Source organism: Narcine bancroftii, chromosome 5 (assembly GCF_036971445.1).
Source record: "Narcine bancroftii isolate sNarBan1 chromosome 5, sNarBan1.hap1, whole genome shotgun sequence".
Classification (NCBI taxonomy): domain Eukaryota; kingdom Metazoa; phylum Chordata; class Chondrichthyes; order Torpediniformes; family Narcinidae; genus Narcine; species Narcine bancroftii.
This window is the reverse complement of record NC_091473.1, coordinates 235,725,565-235,750,992: the sequence shown is the minus strand read 5'-3', so window position 1 is coordinate 235,750,992 and position 25,428 is coordinate 235,725,565. Positions and strand designations below refer to the sequence as shown.

Here is a 25,428-nt window from a genome sequence, read left to right as displayed (position 1 = left end):
AAAAACAGGACTTGTATTATCCTATTCCCAGGAGATACATTTGTGGCTCAGAAGATGGTCACTTCGGTTTGAAGAATCTCTTCAAGGGATAACTCATCAAAAGAATTGTGTTTAAAGAGGCCTGAAGATATGATGTTTAAAAGCACTTTATAATTATTTCTGAAATGAAAATTTAAGACCTTCAAGTAAGACCAAAATGATGTTGAAGTTTTAAAATTGATTTTTCAGAGTTTGTGACTTGTATGCACGCACGCACATGCGCGCGCACATATACATAGTGGGGTTAAATTTAGAGTTAAGTTTAGAGATAAGTAAGAAATGTTATGTTATTAATAGTTAAAAAACACCCCATTATTTTGAATTTACCATTGACTGGTGAATTTTTGTTTGCTGTTCCTTTGTTAGTGCTAACAAATTCCCTTTAGTCCCCAACAAATTTAAAAGGGTTGATAGTTCATTATAGTACAAATGGCCTTTCATGAAAGACCCCAACAATGAAGACGCTGTTTACATCCGGTACCACACGGATGGCAGTCTCTTCAATCTGAGGCGCCTGCAAGCTTACACCAAGACACAAGAGAAACTTGTCCGTGAACTACTCTTTGCAGACGATGCCGCTTTAGTTGCCCATTCAGAGCCAGCTCTTCAGCGCTTGACGTCCTGCTTTGCGGAAACTGCCAAAGTGTTTGGCCTGGAAGTCAACCTGAAGAAAACTGAGGTCCTCCATCAGCCAGCTCCCCACCATGACTACCAGCCCCCCCACATCTCCATCGGGCACACAAAACTCAAAACGGTCAACCAGTTTACTTATCTCGGCTGCACCATTTCATCAGATGCAAGGATCGACAACGAGATAGACAACAGACTCGCCAAGGCAAATAGCGCCTTTGGAAGACTACACAAAAGAGTCTGGAAAATCAACCAACTGAAAAACCTCACAAAGATAAGCGTATACAGAGCCGTTGTCATACCCACACTCCTGTTCGGCTCCGAATCATGGGTCCTCTACCGGCATCACCTACGGCTCCTAGAACGCTTCCACCAGCGTTGTCTCCGCTCCATCCTCAACATCCATTGGAGCGCTTTCATCCCTAACGTCGAAGTACTCGAGATGGCAGAGGTCGACAGCATCGAGTCCACGCTGCTGAAGATCCAGCTGCGCTGGGTGGGTCACATCTCCAGAATGGAGGAGCATCGCCTTCCCAAGATCGTGTTATATGGCGAGCTCTCCACTGGCCACCGTGACAGAGGTGCACCAAAGAAAAGGTACAAGGACTGCCTAAAGAAATCTCTTGGTGCCTACCACATTGACCACCGCCAGTGGGCTGATATTGCCTCAAACCGTGCATCTTGGCGCCTCACAGTTTGGCGGGCAGCAACCTCCTTTGAAGAAGACCGCAGAGCCCACCTCACTGACAAAAGGCAAAGGAGGAAAAACGCAACACCCAACCCCAACCAACCAATTTTCCCCTGCAGCCGCTGCAACCGTGTCTGCCTGTCCCGCATCGGACTTGTCAGCCACAAACGAGCCTGCAGCTGACGTGGACTTTTACCCCCTCCATAAATCTTCGTCTGCGAAGCCAAGCCAAAGAAAGAGAAGAAAAAAGATAGTACAAATAAATATCATTGGATACATCTCCAATTTAATTGTGTAGTTTACCAACTATTTTCTACCGAGACAGCATGCGTCGTGCAGAAGTAAAAACTGAGTGATGCCCTGAAGATTCCACAAAAGATCATTTGGATAGAACTACATTCCATTACTGCGTATTGAGTTTCTAATGCTATTAGCACTGAGAAAGATGTCCCAATTGCAGTTATATTTAAATAAAAGAAAATCCCCTTTATTCTGAAATGACTGTTGCCCATCTCTTGGGTTATGGATATGTCAAGGACTGGATGGAATCAGTGGTCCTCATTGATGTTGGCCCCGATACCCTTTTGCCACTTGGCATGCACACTGCTGGCGCCCAAAGGTCATCAACTCGGTTAAGGGCACTCTTTGATCTGTCCGAAACTTCCAGGTAATCCAGTGGAAGAAGATGTCAGAGACTGAATGCCATCAGTAATGCGCATTCCAGGAGGATTTACTGAAGGGATGCTCAGAAATTTAGTAGCTACTGCAAAGCTTTGATGGGCAAAGGTGACAGTTTGTGCTGCCACTTCACTCTGAGGGGCTGAAACCTGTATTACAACCTCTTGAATGCTTTATTGATGCAAAATTTAAAGATGTAAGGTGATGAAAATTGCAACATGTGAATTGTATTTCTATTTATAGCATGAATAAAATATATTTCAGGAAAAACTACTTTGAACTTTACATTTGCCATTTTTTATTTAGTAATTCAATTTGCATTATCTTTGTTTGTATGGTTTGCCACAAAACAACTTGCTATTACATAATCTTACTAAGTTGGCAAAACCTTACAGGGCAGTGAATGGCTGTTTGTTGACAGACCAGAAATACAGCCTGGGTTCATAACAGGTTTGCGGTGGTGTTGTATTCTGTCTGCGCCCAATTCATTCCATTCAAATCAGCGAAAGAAATTTCAGAAGTACACTGAAGCACGTTGACTGGGCTGTTTATTGCAATTTCCACTCCCATCCTGGGCGGAAATTCTGCACAGTTGTTCTTTTGGGGTGTTCTTGCCTGATTTCTTGTCTAAGGTTCAATATTCATTCCCATTTGATGTAATGTATCTATTTCCAGCATGAAAATTGTCTTTCAAAATAGTAATATCTTTTCGTTATTACATAAATCAACAATTTTAGTACAAGTTTTGATTGCTGTGATAATTATATTGCAATCAATTAGAAATTCTTCATTTCACCTGGCAAGGTACCTTTTATGTCACTTATAAGGAGTATGATATCAACTTTAAATTACTACACATATCTTCAATGTACATCTTAATGATTCTTTACTGATTTGCACTTGATTTTGGGATAATGTTGGGTGCAATATCATTCAGGTACCTTGCCATTCGACATGGGTGATCATGCCTCTCCATCCGTTGCGATCTCTGATCCTCCGAACTGTAGTTGTTCTCCTTCAGTGAAGGCCTCGTCTTTGCGCAAGGACTGTAGTCGATGTTGAGTTCATGATTATACAAGGGAAAAATACTGAAATGGTTTTCCGTTGCCGCCTTCAGTTGCAGTGTCCATACTTGGACGGGTAACCTTGGCCATTGATTGGCAGATTCATCTGCCCAGGGTTTTTAGTTTTACAACCATAAATTCCAATTTGTAGAATCTGCTTGTAAAACCGTTCACCTTCTGCAATCTATGGCTTCACGTGACGCTAATTGGGAAGCTGAACAGGTACTACACCTGCAGGGTGACCTATCGGACAGAAGGAGTACCTTACACCTCCTTTGGTGGAGTAATTGCGCAGCGCTGACTTGGATGTGTGCAAAATGCCCTTCTCTAATAAATAAGTGGGTTTTTATTTTATGGGGCCTAGATTTTGCTTGTAAATGTATGGAACTTTTACACACTCATGGTTAAATACAGAAGTCGGAACTTATTTGCTAGACAGTTTGTCACTATTCCCCCTTCAGTTCTCAAAGACAGAACTCCGTCTTGCTGAGATTCCATAGTATTCACTTTGGAGCCCTGATCCCAATGATTACACAGGGGACTCTGGGTTCATGGAACAGAAATCAGAAGGAGAAGAAAATTACTTTTCTTTAATTGCTTTGGTTTTCTTTTAGTCTTTTGTGTTTTCAGTTAATGTACTTTTTTCTGTTTATAAATATGCTTAAAAGTGTATCAGTTTTTCTTAATAAATTTTGTATGTTTCTCTGTCAGAAACCTTGGTGATTATTTAGAAGTAGTGGTGTGACAGGCGGCGAAGCTAAGGGGGGGTAGGCTTTGCTGTTTGTCATAGCTTTCAGGGTTTTCTGGGACCGAGCTTCTTCAATGACTTGGGACTAATTGAGGCAGGAGATTGCAGATATTGAGGCCCATGACAGCCACATGTGACCTATTAAGATTTTTTTCTTTTCAGGTTGGTGGATGATAGATGTGTCATCGAACCAGGAGCTGGAGACCTGGAAAGTCCACCCAAAAAATTTAGAGGTAAATTTTGTATCATGGTATACTACAGTGTGAAATGACCAGCAAACCAATGTCAGATTTACTTGGTTAATTTAGGCTTTGAGAACTATTGGTATCAATTAAAAAAATAAATAAATACCATCAGATTATAATTATTAACTGCTTTAAAATTATAAAAATTGTGTTGGTATTAAAGGTACTCCCCGACGTGACCTATGCGACTGGTGTCTGTCCGCACATAACAACCAAAAATTTTTTAAAAATCAAGAAATATAAAATTTACACAGTTTATATTGCATTTGACAAACTAACAAGGATACAGGGTCAGAAAGAGCCAAAATGTACATATTTACATTGTTAGTCGACATTCCTGAGTCCGTAGGCTGGGCATCTTGATGTGCATCCGCAAGTCTTCGTTGGCCCATGCACGGTTCGCGTATTGGAGTTTGGTTGGTGCATGCGTGAGAGATGAAGGCACAAATTCAATATCGTTAGGGCACTTAACACTCATGCTTGCGCCAACTGAACTTTTATATACATATATAAATATGCAAATCTCTTGGTGCCTGCCACATTGACCATCACCAGTGGGCTTATATCGCCTCAAACCGTGCATCTTGGCACCTCACAGTTCGGCGGGCAGCAACCTCCTTTGAAGAAGACCGCAGAGCCCACCCCACTGACAAAAGACAAAGGAGGAAAAACCCAACACCCAACCCCAACCAACCAATTTTCCCTTGCAACCGCTGCAACAGTGTTTGCTTGTCCCGCATCGGACTTGTCAGTCACCAACGAGCCTGCAGCAGACGTGGACATACCCCTCCATAAATCTTCGTCGGCAAAGCCAAGCCAAAAAAAAAAAATATATATATATATATATATATATGTATGTATATATTTATGCGTATATATTTATGTGTATATATTTGTGTGTGTGTGTGTGTCTGTCTGTGTGTGTGTGTGTGTACTCACCGCACATGCACACATACAAATAACTTTCTTGCAGTTTCTGGTCTTTTCAATAAAGTTTTTCAAAGTTTGATATACCCACATTTTGAGATGGCACAAACTTGAATGGATTTCTGTCAAGTGTGTTCAACAGTTAAGAGTTTGTAAAAGTATAGAATTATTTTGATCCATCAGACATTTTGGTCAATTTTAATTATACCCAAACAAAGCTCATTACTCTGCACAGAAAATAAACCAAAATTATGGGAATACCTAACAAATCGGGCTGTATTTGCGGAGAGAAAAGTGGAATGAACATTTATTCCAGTCCATTACTTTTTATCAGAATGTAAAAGTGAGAAAACAACTGTGCTTTTAAGTTTTAAAGTGATAAATGAGGGCGCTGTCTCTGAAATGACACCTTATGCCACTGACTAAGTGGATAAAATACAATTTATTAAAAAAAAACTGCAGATTCTGGAGATCTGAAATGCAAACCGATCATGTTGGAAATATGAGGTCAGGCAGCATGTTTGGAAAGAGAAACTTTTTTAAATATTTTGGGTTTCAGAAGTGAGGAAGGGCCTGACAGCATTTTTCTGTCCTTAATTTAAAACCTTGTCTCTCTGATAACTTGCCATAAATATTCAGAAGGTTACTCAGACCACATAATCACATAGTCCTGGGATTCTTCACTCTGTAATTCCATGCTTCATTTTTCTAGTATTCTGTCACGTGTTTGAACAGATCATTTTCCTGTGATTTTAATTAATGCCTTTAGTATTTGGAGTTAATTCCTCAATGTCACAAGCTGAATGGTATGCATAAAATGGAGGAATCAATATTTGTTAGCTCTTCACCTATTTTAATTATGGTCTTCTGAGTTTCGATGATTACTTGTATTGAAACCATCAATATCTACCTTTGAAATGAAGTACTCCAATTCAATGTGTGAACCCTGAAGTGAGAGGGAATTTGTTGGTCAAAATCCCTGAAGTGAGAGGGAATTTGTTGGTCAAAATCCCTGAAGTGAGAGGGAATTTGTTGGTCAAAATCCCTGAAGTGAGAGGGAATTTGTTGGTCAAAATCCCTGAAGAGAGAGGGAATTTGTTGGTCAAAATCCCTGAAGTGAGAGGGAATTTGTTGGTCAAAATCCCTGAAGTGAGAGGGAATTTGTTGGTCAAAATCCCTGAAGTGAGAGGGAATTTGTTGGTCAAAATCCCTGAAGTGAGAGGGAATTTGTTGGTCAAAATCCCTGAAGTGAGAGGGAATTTGTTGGTCAAAATCCCTGAAATGAGAGGGAATTTGTTGGTCAAAATCCCTGAAGTGAGAGGGAATTTGTTGGTCAAAATCCCTGAAGTGAGAGGGAATTTGTTGGTCAAAATCCCTGAAGTGAGAGGGAATTTGTTGGTCAAAATCCCTGAAGTGAGAGGGAATTTGTTGGTCAAAATCCCTGAAGTGAGAGGGAATTTGTTGGTCAAAATCCCTGAAGTGAGAGGGAATTTGTTGGTCAAAATCCCTGAAGTGAGAGGGAATTTGTTGGTCAAAATCCCTGAAGTGAGAGGGAATTTGTTGGTCAAAATCCCTGAAGTGAGAGGGAATTTGTTGGTCAAAATCCCTGAAGTGAGAGGGAATTTGTTGGTCAAAATCCCTGAAGTGAGAGGGAATTTGTTGGTCAAAATCCCTGAAGTGAGAGGGAATTTGTTGGTCAAAATCCCTGAAGTGAGAGGGAATTTGTTGGTCAAAATCCCTGAAGTGAGAGGGAATTTGTTGGTCAAAATCCCTGAAGTGAGAGGGAATTTGTTGGTCAAAATCCCTGAAGTGAGTGGGAATTTGTTGGTCAAAATCCCTGAAGTGAGTGGGAATTTGTTGGTCAAAATCCCTGAAGTGAGAGGGAATTTGTTGGTCAAAATCCCTGAAGTGAGTGGGAATTTGTTGGTCAAAATCCCTGAAGTGAGAGGGAATTTGTTGGTCAAAATCCCTGAAGTGAGAGGGAATTTGTTGGTCAAAATCCCTGAAGTGAGAGGGAATTTGTTGGTCAAAATCCCTGAAGAGAGAGGGAATTTGTTGGTCAAAATCCCTGAAGTGAGAGGGAATTTGTTGGTCAAAATCCCTGAAGTGAGAGGGAATTTGTTGGTCAAAATCCCTGAAGTGAGAGGGAATTTGTTGGTCAAAATCCCTGAAGTGAGAGGGAATTTGTTGGTCAAAATCCCTGAAGTGAGAGGGAATTTGTTGGTCAAAATCCCTGAAGTGAGAGGGAATTTGTTGGTCAAAATCCCTGAAGTGAGAGGGAATTTGTTGGTCAAAATCCCTGAAGTGAGAGGGAATTTGTTGGTCAAAATCCCTGAAGTGAGAGGGAATTTGTTGGTCAAAATCCCTGAAGTGAGAGGGAATTTGTTGGTCAAAATCCCTGAAGAGAGAGGGAATTTGTTGGTCAAAATCCCTGAAGTGAGAGGGAATTTGTTGGTCAAAATCCCTGAAGTGAGAGGGAATTTGTTGGTCAAAATCCCTGAAGTGAGAGGGAATTTGTTGGTCAAAATCCCTGAAGTGAGAGGGAATTTGTTGGTCAAAATCCCTGAAGTGAGAGGGAATTTGTTGGTCAAAATCCCTGAAGAGAGAGGGAATTTGTTGGTCAAAATCCCTGAAGTGAGAGGGAATTTGTTGGTCAAAATCCCTGAAGTGAGAGGGAATTTGTTGGTCAAAATCCCTGAAGTGAGAGGATATTTGTTGGTCAAAATCCCTGAAGTGAGAGGGAATTTGTTGGTCAAAATCCCTGAAGTGAGAGGGAATTTGTTGGTCAAAATCCCTGAAGTGAGAGGGAATTTGTTGGTCAAAATCCCTGAAGTGAGAGGGAATTTGTTGGTCAAAATCCCTGAAGTGAGAGGGAATTTGTTGGTCAAAATCCCTGAAGTGAGAGGGAATTTGTTGGTCAAAATCCCTGAAGAGAGAAGGAATTTGTTGGTCAAAATCCCTGAAGTGAGAGGGAATTTGTTGGTCAAAATCCCTGAAGTGAGAGGGAATTTGTTGGTCAAAATCCCTGAAGTGAGAGGGAATTTGTTGGTCAAAATCCCTGAAGTGAGAGGGAATTTGTTGGTCAAAATCCCTGAAGAGAGAGGGAATTTGTTGGTCAAAATCCCTGAAGAGAGAGGGAATTTGTTGGTCAAAATCCCTGAAGTGAGAGGGAATTTGTTGGTCAAAATCCCTGAAGTGAGAGGGAATTTGTTGGTCAAAATCCCTGAAGTGAGAGGGAATTTGTTGGTCAAAATCCCTGAAGTGAGAGGGAATTTGTTGGTCAAAATCCCTGAAGTGAGAGGGAATTTGTTGGTCAAAATCCCTGAAGTGAGAGGGAATTTGTTGGTCAAAATCCCTGAAGTGAGAGGGAATTTGTTGGTCAAAATCCCTGAAGTGAGAGGGAATTTGTTGGTCAAAATCCCTGAAGTGAGAGGGAATTTGTTGGTCAAAATCCCTGAAGTGAGAGGGAATTTGTTGGTCAAAATCCCTGAAGTGAGAGGGAATTTGTTGGTCAAAATCCCTGAAGTGAGAGGGAATTTGTTGGTCAAAATCCCTGAAGTGAGAGGGAATTTGTTGGTCAAAATCCCTGAAGAGCTGTAACTGATGGGCATTGTGCTGATATCGTAAAAGATTGATTTCCTGTTTTGCTCAAAGTGAGTCAGCGGATATGGAAATGCATGAGCCGCAAGTTTATTTTCTGCAAAGGTAAAGTGGGGAGGGAGTGGTAGGAGAGACTTGATGGGAGAAGTATTCGTGCTTTTAGGATGATGAGCCGCTTTTCTTTTTGGAATTCTAATGAGGTTCAAGACAGCAGCTTGTGATCTTTAATAAACCTAAAGGAAGTTTCATGAGCAAGAGAGATGCTGTTGCATTAGTAGAATTTCAATGTTGAGGATTTACAGGCTGGAAATAAGTGAATCTGTTGCACTTAAGTTACTGCACTAGATGATATCTGAAGGTTTGTTAGCATGGAATGATCAGTATTAGTGCAAGATGTTTTTTGCTTCCCTGTTGTTGTGGGTTGATAGGGTAATGATGGCCTTGGGAGGGTAGAAAGAAATGGAGTATGATTTGCCAGGGACTGCACTCGCTAACTCAATTTTAATTTAGATGCACAGCGCAGTAACGTGCCCTTTCGGCCTTAAGCCCTTGTTGCCCAATTCCAAAATGTTGGTTATGTATTTTTTTTAAACCTTTGGTACATAAAGGACATTGTTTGACCAGCATTTTGTGCTTTTACTTCATGCACGGTGTCCACAGATTTTTGCAATTTACTTCTTGACCTACAAACCCTGGTACGTTTTGAAGGGTTGGAGGACACAAACACCCAGAGGAAACCCACACAGACATGGGGTGAAAGTACAAACTCCTTACAGATAGCACTGGAATCAAACCCCAGTCACTGGTACTGTAACAGCGTGCCACTAACTGCTACACTAACCATGAGTACCAACCAGACAGATGTAAACCCATTTGTAAAGTGCTTGAAGAGTTGCACTTTCTTTCGTAGTATTCACAGAGCTGTTTCAACAGTCAGAAGTAATTTGGCCTTGGAGTCTGTATGGGCTCTCTGCAGAGCAATCCAATTGATCACATTCTTTGGCCTCAAACTCTGAAAGGAATGAGTAATGAGAATGCTTTGTCATATACGAGTAATTAAGAAACCAAAAGGAATGTTTTCCTTTATTGCAAAGGGTTGGGAGTATAAATGTAGTGCAGACTTACTCTGACTGTAGGGAATGTTGATGGGACGAACTGTGATGTGCTGCATACAGTTTGTGTCTCCATATTTAAAAGAAGATAAACTTGAACAGTGGAGGTTAGTTGGATTGAAACCTGGGTTGAAAGGGGTAGTCTTGTGAGGAAAGGTTGATCAGATTGGGCCTGAGCTTATTGAAGTTTAAAGGAATGAAAGCTGGACATTGACTATATTCCAAGCTAAGGTTGCTAGATGTGGAATCCATTAGGGAATTGAGGGTGATGGCAAAATAAGCAGTAAAATTGAATGGAGGCCATGATCAGTTCGGCCGTGATCTTACTGAATGCTGAGGAAGGCCTGAGGGAGCCAAATCACTTCTTTTATGCTGTGCTTTTATGAAAAGAAACCATTTACCAAAACTTTGTCTTCTGATCTTAAGCCCATTATCCAGGCTAATACTTGTCCCTCTTTACCATGAATCTCCAATTATCTTCATCTTTAATGTAGTGCTTCATCAAACACCTGGTAAAGGATATAGATGACATCACTGGAGTCCTTTCATCATCCTCTGTTACTTAATTGAAAACTGCTTTAGATGAGACAAATACCACCCGTCTTTTACAAATCCATGCTGGCACATGTTTGAAATAATTCTAACCTCTGCAAGTACCTTACTTTCCATTTATTATTTTTAAAACACTGCTGATGAGATTGACATCTCTTGTGTCTCGGAATGTTGTAATATTGTGGCTTATTGAACTTTTTTATTAGTTGTACATGTCAAAGACATTGTTTTTTAACAATAGCAGTTGCCAAAATGGGATAGGTTCAAGTCAAGGGTCAGAAAGGTAAGTGGTTCTGTTCTTGTCACGCTCAATCTGCCTTTCTAATGCAACCATTGAAACCTGGTGGAATAGAACCATAGAACATTACAGCACAGAAACAGGCCCCTTTGGCCCTTCTAGTCAGTGCTGAGCCATTTTTAAATTTTTTTTGGCCTAGTCCCACTGACCTGGACCAAGTCTTTACCTCTCCCATACATGTGCAAATTTTTCTTAAATGTTAAAATTGAGTCCGTATTCACCACTCTCTACGTGAAGATGTTCTCCCTCATGTTTCCCCTAAATTTTTCTACAAAGCAACCTCTTGTCTTTTAGACTTCCTGATTTCTTTCTTGAGGTTGTTCTGACATTTTATACTCCACAAGTACCTCATTTTCTCTATGTTCCCTATACCTGCTATACACCTTCTGAACCAGATCCCCAATATCCTTCAAAAGCCAACTTTAACTTTCCTTATTGCCCATCAGAATTAAAAGCACAGGATTCCTCTGGTCTTCACCTATCACCTCACCAGCCTCCACATCCAACACATCCTTTTCTGCCATTTCCACTACCTACTACATGATCCCACACTTGACACATATTCCACTCTCCTCCTCCTCTGCCTTCTGCATGGACCGCTCCCTCTGTGACTCCCTTGTCTACTCCTCCTTTCCCCATCAATCGTCCCCTTGGGACCTACTCCTGTGACTGCTCCCCTTGAACCCACACCTCCTCCCTCAGCACCATTTGGGGCCCCAAACAGTCCTTTCAAGTGATGCAACGTTTCACATGTATCTGCACCCGGTGCTCCCGCTGTGTTCTCTTCTACATAGGAGAGACTGTTGCAGACTAGGAGATCATTTTGTCGAGCACTTCGCCTCTGTCCGCAGCAATAGTGTGGATATCCCAATGGCAACCCATTCCTTTGGCGACATGCCTGTCGATGGTCTATACTGACAGATTGAAACCACCTCATCTTCCTACTGGGCACCCTCCAACTGAATGGCAATAAAATCAACTTCTCTGGCTTTCGTTAAACCCCTATCCCACCTCCTTGCTTCCCCCGTTGACTCTCCATTCCCTGTTTCCTTTGCACAGACATGATAAATTCCACCTAGTCCCTTATCATATCCAATTAACGCCCTTTATTGGTCTGGATTCCTCCCCCACTGTTTGAATTCTGAGTCCTTCTGATATATCCGGCTTCTGCCTTTGCTAAGTTTTCCTTGAAGATGGGCTCAGACCTGAAACATTGGCAATATATCTCCATCTCCTATGGATGCCAAATAGACCAGCTGAGTTCCTCCAGCATTTTTGTGTTTTTGGGCAGAATAGCCTTACGACAGCCACCTCCTCTCTTAGCAAAACGTGCTGCACTAGGTATTCCAAAGTAATCTTCAATCTTAACAGTCTTTTTCTTGATAATTGAAGATAACAAGAGACGGTTGATGCCTGAATGGTCAGGTGGATTGGAACTCGTGTGAGGTGATGTGCTCCTTTTGCGAATCCAGTCCGATTTGTGTGTGTTTTTAATGCCTGGAATCCAGGCTCTCATTACTGTCCTGAATATTCCTTCTCCACTTTGTGCAGTCAAAGGCCAGGGATTACCAGGAGCTAATGGGATGCTGGATTTCTTCAAGACGGGAGTCTCGGTGCTGGAGGGGGGGGGGGCACGGCACGATGGCCCACAAGAGGAGACGTGCTGTTTTCTAATGCAACTAATTAATCCATGAATTAATCAGGTTTTTGTTTGCTTATGGTGGCTACGGATGAGGCATTTCTAGATGGGTATCCATTGGCATTTTCTCCTTTTTTAAAAAATATACTTGATGGATACATACTTAATTCCTTATATTAAATGTCGAACACCCGTTATGGTAAGCCTTTATTGTTTTAATAACGTATAAAATAAAATTCTACCCCATGTGTTTCCTACCTTATTTCATAATTAACTTTCGGAAGAGTAGCAATAATTTTTAGGTTTGAAAATCTTTCTAGATTCTGAGTTCATTGCTGTTAATGTGAAGACACCCAGTTCAAATCATTTTCTTGTGAAGAAGCCTTAAAGTCCGCGGTGACTCAAACAACTGTACTAAAGATTAAATTACTTTGTGGGGTGGGGCAGGAAATAATGCAGCTGGAAGTTGGCTTACATTTTCTCAGAGTCATTCTTTAAAGAGGTGTTTGGGTGGTGCTAAGCTTGAGAAAACCAATACGAGCGATACAAAAATTGAACATTTTCAGTATTTTAAAAATTTTACAAATATAGATAAGGTTAATTTTTGTAAATAAATTTAAAATCTGTTCATTGAAGAACAATGACTAACCTGAAAATTTAACTCCTGTTTCTCTCTCCACTTCAACTTGCATGTTCCATTTAAATTTCCAAACAATCATTGCTGCATTGAGATTTTGTCTTGCACTTTGCCCTGTCCATAACAGTACAGGTACACAATCCTTTATTGGGACATCTAAAATCCGGAAAGCTCCAAACAGCGGCATTTTTATTTTAGTAGTATTAATACAGGAGAGAGAGAGGGGGCTAGGTTGGGCCAGGTGGGGAGGTGGCGGAGAAGAGAGAGTGGATGTGGCAGCACAATTCAGGTGGGCTTAAATCGGGGCAGCTGGCCTTTGTTCTGAAATCCAGAAAAATCCGAAATTCTGAACACACTGTCCCACAAGGGTTCCGAATAAAATATTGTGTACCTGTGGTACCTTTTCAAAATGACACAGTCCAAGACACTTCGAAGGAGTGTGAATCCAACAAAATTTGATAATTAAGAAGGTGTTATAACAGGTGAGGTAAAAATTTATCAAAGGGGTAGGATTTAAGAAGCAAACAAGTGGACTTGAGAGATGAAAATGTTCAGAGAATCCTCAGGTTTAGAATCCAGGCTGAAACCATTGTATTGGTAACGCTCAAGAATTATCCGGTTGGATGACTAAATATCAAAGTGGCTCAGAACTTGGATAAACACACCTTTATTTGAACCAGGACATAGTTTGATCAAACAGTGTTAAGAAACAATGGATTATACATCATTGCCATAAACTTAGATGGACTTTAAAAAGTCAAATTTGAATTGTATGTAGATCAATGTTCATAGATCATGATCTTTGATTCAAAGACTTAAAAAAAAGGAAATAAATTTTCAGTTTTATTTTCTGTTTTCTTTTGCTTCCTGATGGCAATTCATTTCATGATGGTTAGTAGTGTTGACTGTGTCCTGAAATAATTGTGTCAAAGGTGAGCCCAGGAAGTGCTTAAATCAGTGAGTGGACCAACCCTGTTCTCACCTGATGTCCCGGAATGCAAATGCAATGAGACGATGATATCGTCTCACAGGTATGAGCTGACCATCCCACCGGCCGCCCGCTGACAGCCCTGCTGGGTGCCTTGTGACAGGAGAATTTTTAGAGGTTGGGTTTCTGGCATTCAGGTTGAAGTGGTCCGCTCTGTACACAAAGTTAACCACATGCTGCAAATGAAATTCCATTCATTTTGCACTGATTTGCCAGAATTTGACAGATCTTCACCACCCCATTGGTGGGTTGCAGGGGTATTTGGAGAATGGATCTGGAGTAATAGTTATGCAGCAGAGAGGTGGACCCTTCAGCCAGCTGATCCATCTGAGTTAGTCCTATTTGCCTGGATTTGACTCATATCACTTTAACCCTTTTCGATCCATAAAGATTTTATCATGTGAGAAATTTAGATTTCAGGGAAGTAATGAGGGTATAGGGCAGGTGGGTGTGGTCTAGAGACTGGCACAGACTCTGGGCTGAATGAAGTCATTTTGTGTCATGAGAAAGCATGACATTTTGCAAAGGTTTTTTTAATGAAAAGTGTCTTTTATCTGTAACTTCTGCAATGGGAAGAACAGATTGGGAGTGTGGGAAAGGGAATGATGAAGGAGGGAAAAAAACCAGGAGGAGAGAAAGGGATGATGGTAGGGAGTTGGGGGACAATCATAGTGATGGAGTAAAGGGAAAATTAGTGGGATTGTGGTTAACAGCCGTGCCCTCTGCCTAGTTGGATCTGAGAAATGATTTTGGGGAGGGGGCTGTCTAATGAACAATGTATGGAGTTTGACAACACGAGTCCTGTTCAAAACCATAGCGCAGTTATCAGATGTGTCACGTAAATAACAAGGGCTTCAATCACTCTGTGCTTGAAAATAATTACTGTACAGCTCCGATTATCTGAAATGGTTGGGACCAGGTCCATTTTTTTTTTGGAGAACCAGCCATTTTTTAAAAGCAGCCCAGTAGTAACAACAAATTCCTTGTAACAGAGTTTAAACAACAATGAATACCAAGGTAAGGCTTTTTAAACATTAAAATAATGTTTAATTCTCACCAAAAAAAAATGGCCACATCACCGACCTCTCCCCACCGAGGCCACGCTCTTGCCCAGGAGCCCAAGATCTCTGCTCCTGCCTGGGAGGCCAGTCTCCTTGATGACACCAGGACAAGGGATTCTTCTGACTGCTTGCAGCTGGGAGACAGTGGCACACAGTTAGAGAGGGAGAGTTGGAGAAAATTGTTTGTCCAATTGGAGGCCGGTGACTAGTGGAGTTCCTCAGGGATCAGTCCTGGGTCCACTATTGTTTGTTATATATATTAACGGTCTGGAAGTAGGGCCAAGCAAGCTGGGACGTGGCAGCGAGGTCCTTGGGTCGTAGGTTTTATATCGGAGTGGCCTTCTCCTATGCAGGTTTCTTACCTGGGCTGGAGGGGCCTGCCTCCCCTCCTAGGTCGGACCATACTACCCAGACCGGGGCCAAGGCCGCCGCTGCTTTCCCTGTGCCCGGACTGGGGCCGCCGCCTCCTACTTTTTGCCCGGACCGGGGCCTCCGCCTGCCTCACTTGACCGAGGCTGGGGCCGCCGCCTCCCCTTCGCTCTTGCCCGGATTGGGGCCGCCGCTGCCTACCCTCTGTCCGGACCGGGGCCGGGGCCGCCGCTGCTTTCCCTGTGCCCGGACCGGGGCCGCCGCTGCTTTCCCTGTGCCGGGACCGGGGCCGCCGCCTCCTTCTTTCTGCCCGGACCGGGGCCTCTGCACCAAGACACAAGAGCAACGTCCATGAACTACTCTTTGCAGATGATGCCACTTTAGTTGCCCATTCAGAGCCAGCTCTTCAGCACTTGACGTCCTGTTTTGCAGAAACTGCCAAAATGTTTGGCCTGGAAGTCAGCCTGAAGAAAACGGAGGTCCTCCATCAGCCAGCTCCCCACCATGACTACCAGCCCTCCCACATCTCCATCGGGCACACAAAACTCAAAACGGTCAACCATTTTACCTATCTCGGCTGCACCATTTCATCAGATGCAAGGATCGACAATGAGATAGACAACAGACTCACCAAGGCAAATAGCGCCTTTGGAAGACTACACAAAAGAGTTTGGAAAAACAACCAACTGAAAAACCTCACAAAGATAAGAGTATACAGAGCCGTTGTCATACCCACACTCCTGTTCGGATCTGAATCATGGGTCCCCTACCGGCATCACCTACGGCTCCTAGAACGCTTCCACCAGCGTTGTCTCCGCTCCATCCTCAACATTCATTGGAGCGACTTCATCCCTAACATCGAAGTACTCGAGATGGCAGAGGCCGACAGCATAGAATCCACACTGTTGAAGATCCAACTGCGCTGGGTAGGTCACGTCTCCAGAATGGAGGACCATCGCTTTCCCAAGATAGTGTTATATGGCGAGCTCTCCACTGGCCATCGTGTCAGAGGTGCACCAAAGAAGAGGTACAAGGACTGCCTAAAGAAATCTCTTGGTGCCTGCCACATTGACCACCGCCAGTGGGCTGATATATCGCCTCCAACCGTGCATCTTGGCACCTCACAGTTCGGTGGGCATCAACCTCCTTTGAAGAAGACCGCAGAGCCCACCTCACTGACAAAAGACAAAGGAGGAAAAACCCAACACCCAACCAACAAATTTTCCCCTGCAACCGTGTCTGCCTGTCCCGCATCGGACTTGTCAGCCACAAACGAGCCTGCAGCTGACGTGGACATTTACCCCTTCTATAAATCTTCGTCCGTGAAGCCAAGCCAAAAGAAAGAAGTAGGGGTGGAGAATTGGATAAGCAAGTTTGCGGATGATACAAAGATTGGTGGTGTTGTGGACAGTGAGGAAGATTACCGTAGATTAAAAGGTGATTTAGGAAGGCTGGAGGTGTGGGCTGAGAAATGGCTGATGGAATTTAATACAGATAAGTGTGAGGTGTTACATTTTGGAAAGGCAAATCTAAATAGGTCATGTGCATTAAATGCTAGGCTATTGAGATGTGCAGAGCAACAAAGGGATTTAGTAGTGGTGGTAAATAGTACCCTCAAGGCTGATACTCAGGTAGATGGTGTGGTGAAGAAGGCATTTAGAATGTTGGCCTTCATAAATCGGAGTATTGAATTCAAGAGTAGGGAGGTTATGATGAAATTTTACAAGGCCTTGGTGAGGCCAAATTTGGAGTACTGTGTACAGTTTTGGTCACCAAATTATAGGAAAGATAGAAACAAAATAGAGAGAGTGCAGAGAAGGTTCACGAGAATGTTGACAGGATTTCAAGGTTTGAGTTACAGGGAAAGATTGTGCAGACAAGGGCTTTTTTCTCTGGAGCGTAGAAGATTGAGGGGGGACTTGATAGAGGTGTTTAAGATTTTAAAAGGGACAGACAGAGTAAATGTGGATAGGCTTTTTCAATTAAAAGTGGGGGAGATTCAAACTAGAGGGCATGGTTTAAGATTGAAGGGGGAGAATTATAAGGGGAACATGAGGGGAAATTTCTTTACGCAAAGGGTGGTAGGGATGTGGAATGAGCTTCCGGCAGACGTGGTTGAGGCGGGATCATTGGTTACATTTAAGGAAAGACTGGATAGTTACATGGAGAGGAGAGGACTGGAGGGGTATGGACCGGGTGCTGGTCAGTGGGACTAGGAGGGTGGGGATTTGTTACGGCATGGACTAGTAGGGCCGAACTGGCCTGTTCTGTACTGTAAGTGGTTATAAGGGAAGGTAAAGAAGAAATGGAAAGAGGGAGGGGAGGAAGTTACCGGAAACAAGGACAATAGTCATTCCACCTAGGCTAGAGTCCTCTTCTCTTCCCCCCCCCCCCCACCGCCCCACTCTCCACCTATCATCTCCCACCCTCACCAACCCCCCTCCCCCTTTTCCCTTTTGTTCAGACATCTCTCATGTCCCCCACACCTTGATGAAGGGCTCAAGCCTGAAACGTTGGTGATGCCTCTTCTCCTTTGCTACATAAAGGCACTGTTTGACCTGCTGAGTTTCTCCAGCATTTGTGTGTTTTTTTTTCCAATTCTAGTTTCATGTCATGTGAATTTTTTTTTTTAAACCTGAGAGGTCAGTTTGGCTGTGAAATTTCTTTTATGTAAATGAGGATTTCTGATTCATTTCAGATATCCTCATTTATCTGAAATATTTTTTAAAAATTGGATAAATAAGGATTTTGGAGAATCTGATTTTGGATAATCTGGGTTGTGCTGTATAAATGTCCTTGGGGAGAAATACACAATTTAATAGGACATACACGCTTAATGTATTAAAGATTGTGATAAAATCTATCACAGTGGGCTTCAGACTGTTCATACTTTGGACAAACTCACAGACCAGCTTGTCTTTATTCCCTGAATAATAGAGTATAATAACTATTACATAGCATTACATTGTATTGGGTATTGAAAGTAATCTTGAGATGATTTAAAGCACAGGTATGACCTGACCATCCCACCGGCCACCCGCTGACAGCCCAGCTGGATGCCTTGTGACAGCACCACCGGCCACCCTGTGAAATATTACACTAGTTATATTTCACAGCGTTGCTGATGGAGCTGTCAGCGTGTACCTGTGTTTTAAATAATCTCAAGATTAATTATAAGATTACCAGACTGACACACACACATGCAGGCACTAATGTTACTTGGTTGGGCATTCCCACTGCCACAAAGTGATTAAGGAGTTAGCTCAGTGGGCTCTGATACTACCACCCCCCCCCCCACCAAGAGTCAGAGCCTGGTTAATTTTCACTCGTCCTGCCCAGTTGGAATCTTTCACGCTACGGACCTGCTAAATTGGCCAGTTCAACCCACTTTATTTGGCGGTGTGAAAGGGGCTATGATAAAGGTGACTCGCTGGTGTTAATGCTGATGTCAGTGGCAATGCTGCAGTCACCCCATTCCTCCCAGTTTCTTTCTGAAATGTGATTACTTTCCAGTGTGTCAGCAGTGGAGAGGGTCTGGAACTTCAAATTCCTGAGGATTTGTCCTGATGCCATCATGAAGAAGGCTCACCATCAAAGGAAATTTGTTCCTCATTTGTGTCTATACTATTTGCATTTCGAGCTTATGCAAAATGCAATGTACCCTGATCTAGAAGAATATGAACGTCCTTCCCTATCAGGAGAAAATGTGTACTCTGAAGAGTAGATGGGGGCTTTTCAGTCAGTGAATTTATGTTGGCTCTTTGGTAGAGGAATAGAATTAGCCCTATTCCCCTATTTTTCTAGCCCAACAATCTATTTTTTAAACCTTCAATCGTTCGGCAATTCAAATTTGAAATTTACAGTAAAAATTGGCTTGCATTCCAGACCAAAGCTTGCATCCAACATTTCTGTCACTGCATGGAGTTTATCATTTATTCTTCGACAGCTTTTCATGATTTTAAATACTTCACTCAAGCTTTTTATTCTTTTCTATTACCCAAGAGACTTGCTAAATAATTCGTAAGGTTTCTGTTTGTCGAAATAATACACAATGGTAATCCAGTGCTGGTGTCAGCTGTTTCTGTGAAGTTGACAGCGAATCTGCACATGGATAAGAAAGGCATTTGATTTGACATTCCCTGTCACGTAAAGTGCCCTCTGCCAAGTGTGAACTGCCAATAATTATGGAAGATCTATTGTACCTAGAGGTGTTTCAAGGCTGCACACTACAACTTTGCCCTTTAGATCACTGGATTGATATCATTCATCTAATCAGTATTCCAGCGGAAATGATGCATGACCAGTCTTTGGAAGCCAAGTTTCAAAATGGATCTGTTCACTTTTGCATTGGATCTGCTGCTTTCTACCCTTTTGTTGTTCCAGGAACTTGGTTACTGCCTTGCATCTGTGTTGGTCCACAGGTAATTCTGTGAACTGTAGATAAGTGATCTCCCTGAAAGGTGTCTCTGGGATAATGGGAAATTCAGTTAACAGTATTATCTGCCCTTGAACTAAATATAATCATTTTGAATGAATGGGATAGTTTATAGGAAGCCATCCTCTGTCTTTGTTAAAGTACCGTTACTGAAAAGGGAATTCGTTGTCAATGGATCTGACCAATATTATTCCCTTGATCCATTACTTCTGTAAATGGACTACTAAATTTCTAATTTCAAGTTGCTTCTTATCTGGAAAATTTGTCATGTTCCATATGAACAAGTTCTGCCTTACCACAGCTTTTCTTGACCCCGTTGGAGCCTTTTATTGTTCAGCTTGGAACTCTGGATGATCAGTAATTACCTTTGGTAAGTGGTTTGAAAAATAGAATATATTAACCAAATTCTGCCTGAAATTCAGTTCCTTGGTCACCAAACATGCCCTTTCCACTATCTATGATTTAACGAGTCTTCAAAGACCATTTGAGTCCTCAAAGACCATGTGCTTCCTGATCTTAGTCACCATCTCCAAAGCCACAGCCATTTGAATACTCTGTTCCTCTAACTCTGGTGTCCTTATAGATTCCCATCTCCTTCTCCCCATCATTGACAGGCCTTGCGAAAGTACCTAGGTTGTAGACTCAAAAACTCTTGCTCATTCTCTCCTTATTTCCATCTTGTTCCGTTCTTTGAAAATAATCCTTCAAACCCTATCGTTAATCAAGCTTCTGTTAGCTACCCCAATTTTTTTTTTCAGTTTTTTTTTGTCTGATTATGCTTCAGTAAAATACCTCTGCATGTTTGGCCTATCAGAGTACTGCAGATGCTGGTGAGCAGAAATAAAATGGAAATGATCAGCTGGTCAAGCAGCAGCTGTGGAAAGGGAAGTAGCACTAATCTTTCATATAGAGACCCGACAAGCCAGATGATTTATGAACTCTTTCCACCGATGCAGCCTGATTTGTTGAGCATCTTCTAGCACTTTGTTTTCACCTTGTAACTATTTATTTGGTGAACGAGACCCAGAAATGCATGCCTGATCTGTAACACCAAGCATGTTGTATTCTGCCTCTATGTTAGGTTATATTGGAATTTAACTTTGGAGTCTGAGATTAATGCATTACAGCTACTGAGCAGTATTTTATTTTACGACAAATGTAAAGGGATACATTTTGGAAGTCATTTTAAGAAAATTGCCTGTGATTCCGATAGTGTAACTTGAGTAACATAGATCAATTATCATTGTTCTGATGGACTGTTAAACACCATCTTCTATGTCCCAATTACATGGACATTTGCCAGTAGGATTTCATTTGAACAGCAAGAATACTTAGAGAGACTGAGGATTTCCAAATCTCTTGACACATCTCACTTAGTTCGGGAGAATTTAAATTAGCCAGTTTAACAGCATACTTTCTTTGAGGAAAATATATCATTAACTTCCAATATAGCATAGCTCTTAAATGGCTTAGAATTTGGTACACAAATCATTTCAGAGTACTGTTTTTACAACCAATCTTTATAAAGACTGATTCATACCCAATGTTTGCATAATCTACCAAATTATTGGAGGGAAAGCACTGATTACAGAAGTTTTAATGAGAAGTTATTCCAATATATTTACTTATCCTGCGGCATTGACTTTTCTGTTGATGTTTTTCAGTTGTACATTGATGACAGAATTATTAACATTTTGGGTTGAATGTCAAGTTCTCTTAAAGTTTTGTGGCTTAACGTACAAGTAAATTGGCAGCAGACTGTACAGTCAATTTCATTGACTTCTATTTTTGTTCAGAAACATTTCCAAGATCAGTACGTTCTTAAAACCATAAAAGATTATTGTTTGGCAGGGCATCCTCAACTGAGCCATGGGTCATTGCACTACTTCTAAATCAACCAGAGCTTCAGCTGTTCCTACATTTGCAAACTTGCACCAGATTCTGTGAGCTGGCATCTTAAAAATTCTACTTCTTTGATGTTGTTATCCCAGTCTCTAGTTTCTTCCTTCTGGTAACTCTTATCTTCCCTTGTGCCTACTGCCGACATGTGTAGGCACTGGAATGTTGCCACCAACATTAACACTAAAATTTCTTCTTGAAGGATAAGTAAAACCAATACCCGTGTCCTCTTGCAAGCCCACATTGACATCATTAAGATTCACTAACACTCAGACAGGATGGTATGCACATCATTTGCATGATGAAGAGCCTGAAAAAAGGCACTGTACTCTGGGCTCTATATTGGAAGAAGTTATTAGGTGTATGGAGGAAAATGTTTAAGGATCTGTTCAAAGCCTTCCTAAACCAATGCAATATGCCCACTGACTCAAAATCTTTGGCCGATGCCATTGGAAAAAATGATGAGGGAGCATTTTGGATGGGTTTATAAATCCTGGAAAGAGTGGACCACCTCACTATTTCCTATCCACCCCTTCAGCATGCCTGCCCCATCTATGAAAGACTCAATAGTTCCCATATTAGTGACTTCAGAAACCACAAATTGAGAATGGGGAAGCAAGTCATATTTAATGTTGAGAGGAAGATAGAAATGAGAATTAACATCATTCACAAATCACATGTGTCAGTTAAAATTAGTAGTGTATGACTATATACATTCAGTGAATGATTAAACTACAAGCTCTTCCAAACACGTTAACTTGGACAACAGACATGAATCACGAACAGAAGTTTTGATGCTATCATTTTTGAGAAATATAGGGATTTTAGATGGGTTTAAAAATAAAAATAGAGCGTGAGTTCTACTTCCTGGCAATGTGGTGGCCAGTGCTGTGGTTTGAACCAGTGCCTATGAGAAAGTGACTGTGGAACTCTATTCTTGGCTATCCAAAAATGGTGGCCATGAAGGAAGTAATTTCCCTAATTGTTTCCACTAATTAAATTGCAAATGATTTTTGCAATGAAGAATGTGTAATTTGACATTGTTTGTATTTTATTGGTAATTAATGCTGACAGGGAACACCTGAAGATGTGGAATTTTTCTCATTCTAGTTATCAAGAGCACACTCCTGAGAAGTGTACAGTTTATTCAATCTATGCTGTAATGACCCATTACAGCATAGATAACATTCCACGTAGTAGTCAAGGGGAAGGCCGGGCAAGGTAGTGTATCCCTAACTGCAATGGAGAAGGTGCAGGTGAGTGACCTTCTTAAACAACCACAATCTTTGTGCTGGTAGAAGTCGAGTTTATTAATCATCTGATTGCATAAGTACAACCTGACAAAACAGGATTTTAAATTTAGACATACAGCACAATAACAGGCCATTTTAGCCCACGAGCTCATGCCACCCAATTAACCTACAACACCCGATACGCTTCAAACGGTGGGAGGAACACCCTGAGGAAACCCATACAGACCCGGGGAGAACATACAAACTCCTTACAGAGAGCATAAGATTTGAACCCTGGCCCCGATTGTTGGCACTGTAACAGCATTGCACTAACTTCCACGCAAACTGTGCTGTTCTCTGGTCATCTGTGATAAACATACAGACACACAACCGGACAACACCCACATAGATAAATAATACATATGCAGGAGGAGTATTATTAGGCACACACAAATAAATAAATGGATATTGTTTCATAGTTATTAGTATCTTAGATGGTTAGTGTGAGCAGTTCCATTAGTCGTTCAGAATTCTCACTGCCGTGGGAAGGAGCTGTTTCTCAGCCTGGTGGTGCTGGCTCTGATACTCCTGTATCTCTTTCCTGATGGTAGCAGTTGAAAGATGCTGTGTGCAGGGTGGAAGGGGCCCTCAAAGATTTTGCATGCCCTCTTCAGACAACAAATCCACTAGATCACAGTGATCCTCTCTGGCCACTCTTGTGGTCCTGTGGATTGACCTCTGATCCATTTCTCTGTAGCAACCGTACCACACTGTGATGCAGCTGGCCAGGATGCTCTCGATGGAGTTCCTGTGGAAGGTTAATATGATGGTGACCGGTAGCCTTGCCCACTTCTGTCTTCTCAGTAAGCGCTGTTGCACCTTCCTGACATGTGAGGAGATGTGTGTCCACAATAGGTCAATTGTTAAGTGGACTCCAAGAAACTTTGTGCTCTCCACTCTCTCTACCTCAGAGTTTTTGATATTTAGTGGTTATTCCTGGTCCTCCTGAAGTTCACAGTCATTTCCTTCGTCTTATCCATGTTGAGATTCTTGTACTCACCATAATCTCAAGATTTCAACCTCCTCTCTGTAGTGCTGATGAGGCCGACTGCTGTTATGTCATCTGCAAACTTGATGACTCTGTCGAAGCTGGATCTGGCAATGCATTCGTGGGTCAGTCCTCGGGTGTGCCAGTGCTCAGGATGGCGGTGCGTGACGTTCTGCTACTGACCCGGACAGACAGTAGTTTTTTCCGTTAGGAAGTCCAGAATCTAGTTACAGAGAGGTGAGTTGAGTCCCAGCAAGAATGACTTCTTCACCAGCCTCTGGCGGATGATCATATGAAAACCCAAGCAGAAGTTGATGAGCAGCAGCCTGGAATTGAAATGGGTCCAGTGCCTCTGGGAGGTGTGCTTTGATGCATTCCATCACCAGACACAAGAAGTATTAAATAATGGGGGAGGTCTGTGCCACAGGGTGGTCATCATTGAGGCCTGTTAATGTTACCCTCTTGGTTACCAGATTGGTGGAGTCCACTTAACAAGTGACCTATTGTGAAACCTGCAGGGATGATGGATTGGTGCAGTAAGGTGTTGAAGATATCCGTGGAGACCTTTGCCAATATGTCACAGTTCTGAAAGATAGTGCCAGGATAACTGCACAATGATGAAGGATTTGCAATATATTTTTTTAATTTCTTTTTAATATATTTTTATTAATTTGAAAGAGAGTAATATTACATGTCATTTATAGAACAGAAAATAGTCATCAATCAATGCGTTAACATGCAGAATATGAATCATAAGCTAATTATACAGTGTAATATATTAATAATAAAATAAAATTAATTAGAGGGGCTTCAGTTCATATACTATTATTAGAATATGTTTCTCATAAGGTACCTCTACAAAGTAATCTGTTCTATGTAATAAGAAAAAAGAAAGCAAAAAGAAAAAAAAAAGGAAAAACAAGAAAGAAAAGGCACTTTCAGGTGGCCAAAATACCCCGATGTAAAGCCGCGTATTCTACCCCTATGCGGCTGTTGGGTGGCCACCTGAAAGTGGAGAACCCGGCCAGGAGGAGTATTTACCTAACCCTCCTCCTGTAGATATAATTTCCAGCTCCAGGAATCCCCCGTTATACCTGAAAGCAGCAGTGGGACTACGGCCACAGTCCACAGGAGCCGGCATTTGCTCGGTCATGGCTCTCCTTCAGCTGGCATGTTCAGGTGACAGAAAGGCTCCTTCTCCGTGGCCACCTGAACGTCCCAGCTGCAATCCCCCAGCTGCATCTGCTGGCGCATTATATGCGTTCGAGCACCTGAAAGCAGCTAAAGAAAAAGAGAACCTCCCCCCCCCCTCCCCGTACTAATCCTACACTTCTCACTAAACATGGTCAACAGCAAAGAAAGAAAAAATAAATATAAGCCAGGAATTGAGATTTGGCCTTGAGCGAATAGCTCCCAGAGCACTCAAGCCTATGTAATCGAATGGTCCCCATAATTGATCAAATTTATTCATAGTTTTTTAAATAGTGTATCTAATTTTCTCCAAGTTCAAAGAAGACATAATATCTTGAATCCAACGCA

At 42.0% G+C, this 25,428-nt stretch overlaps 1 protein-coding gene across 4 annotated transcripts in view; it reads left to right on the top strand.

Moving 5' to 3' along the window:
- Positions 1 to 25,428, top strand: part of itpr3 (inositol 1,4,5-trisphosphate receptor, type 3) — a 263,225-nt gene that overhangs the window by 23,830 nt on the left and 213,967 nt on the right. For all 4 annotated transcript variants that reach the window (XR_011358441.1, XM_069941706.1, XM_069941707.1 and 1 more), the window contains exon 2: positions 4,010 to 4,080. Coding sequence is in view for 3 of the 4 variants with exons in the window: in XM_069941706.1 (XP_069797807.1) it covers positions 4,010 to 4,080 (71 nt within the window). In the remaining variant the exon portion in view is untranslated. The remainder of the gene's footprint in view (positions 1 to 4,009; positions 4,081 to 25,428) is intronic.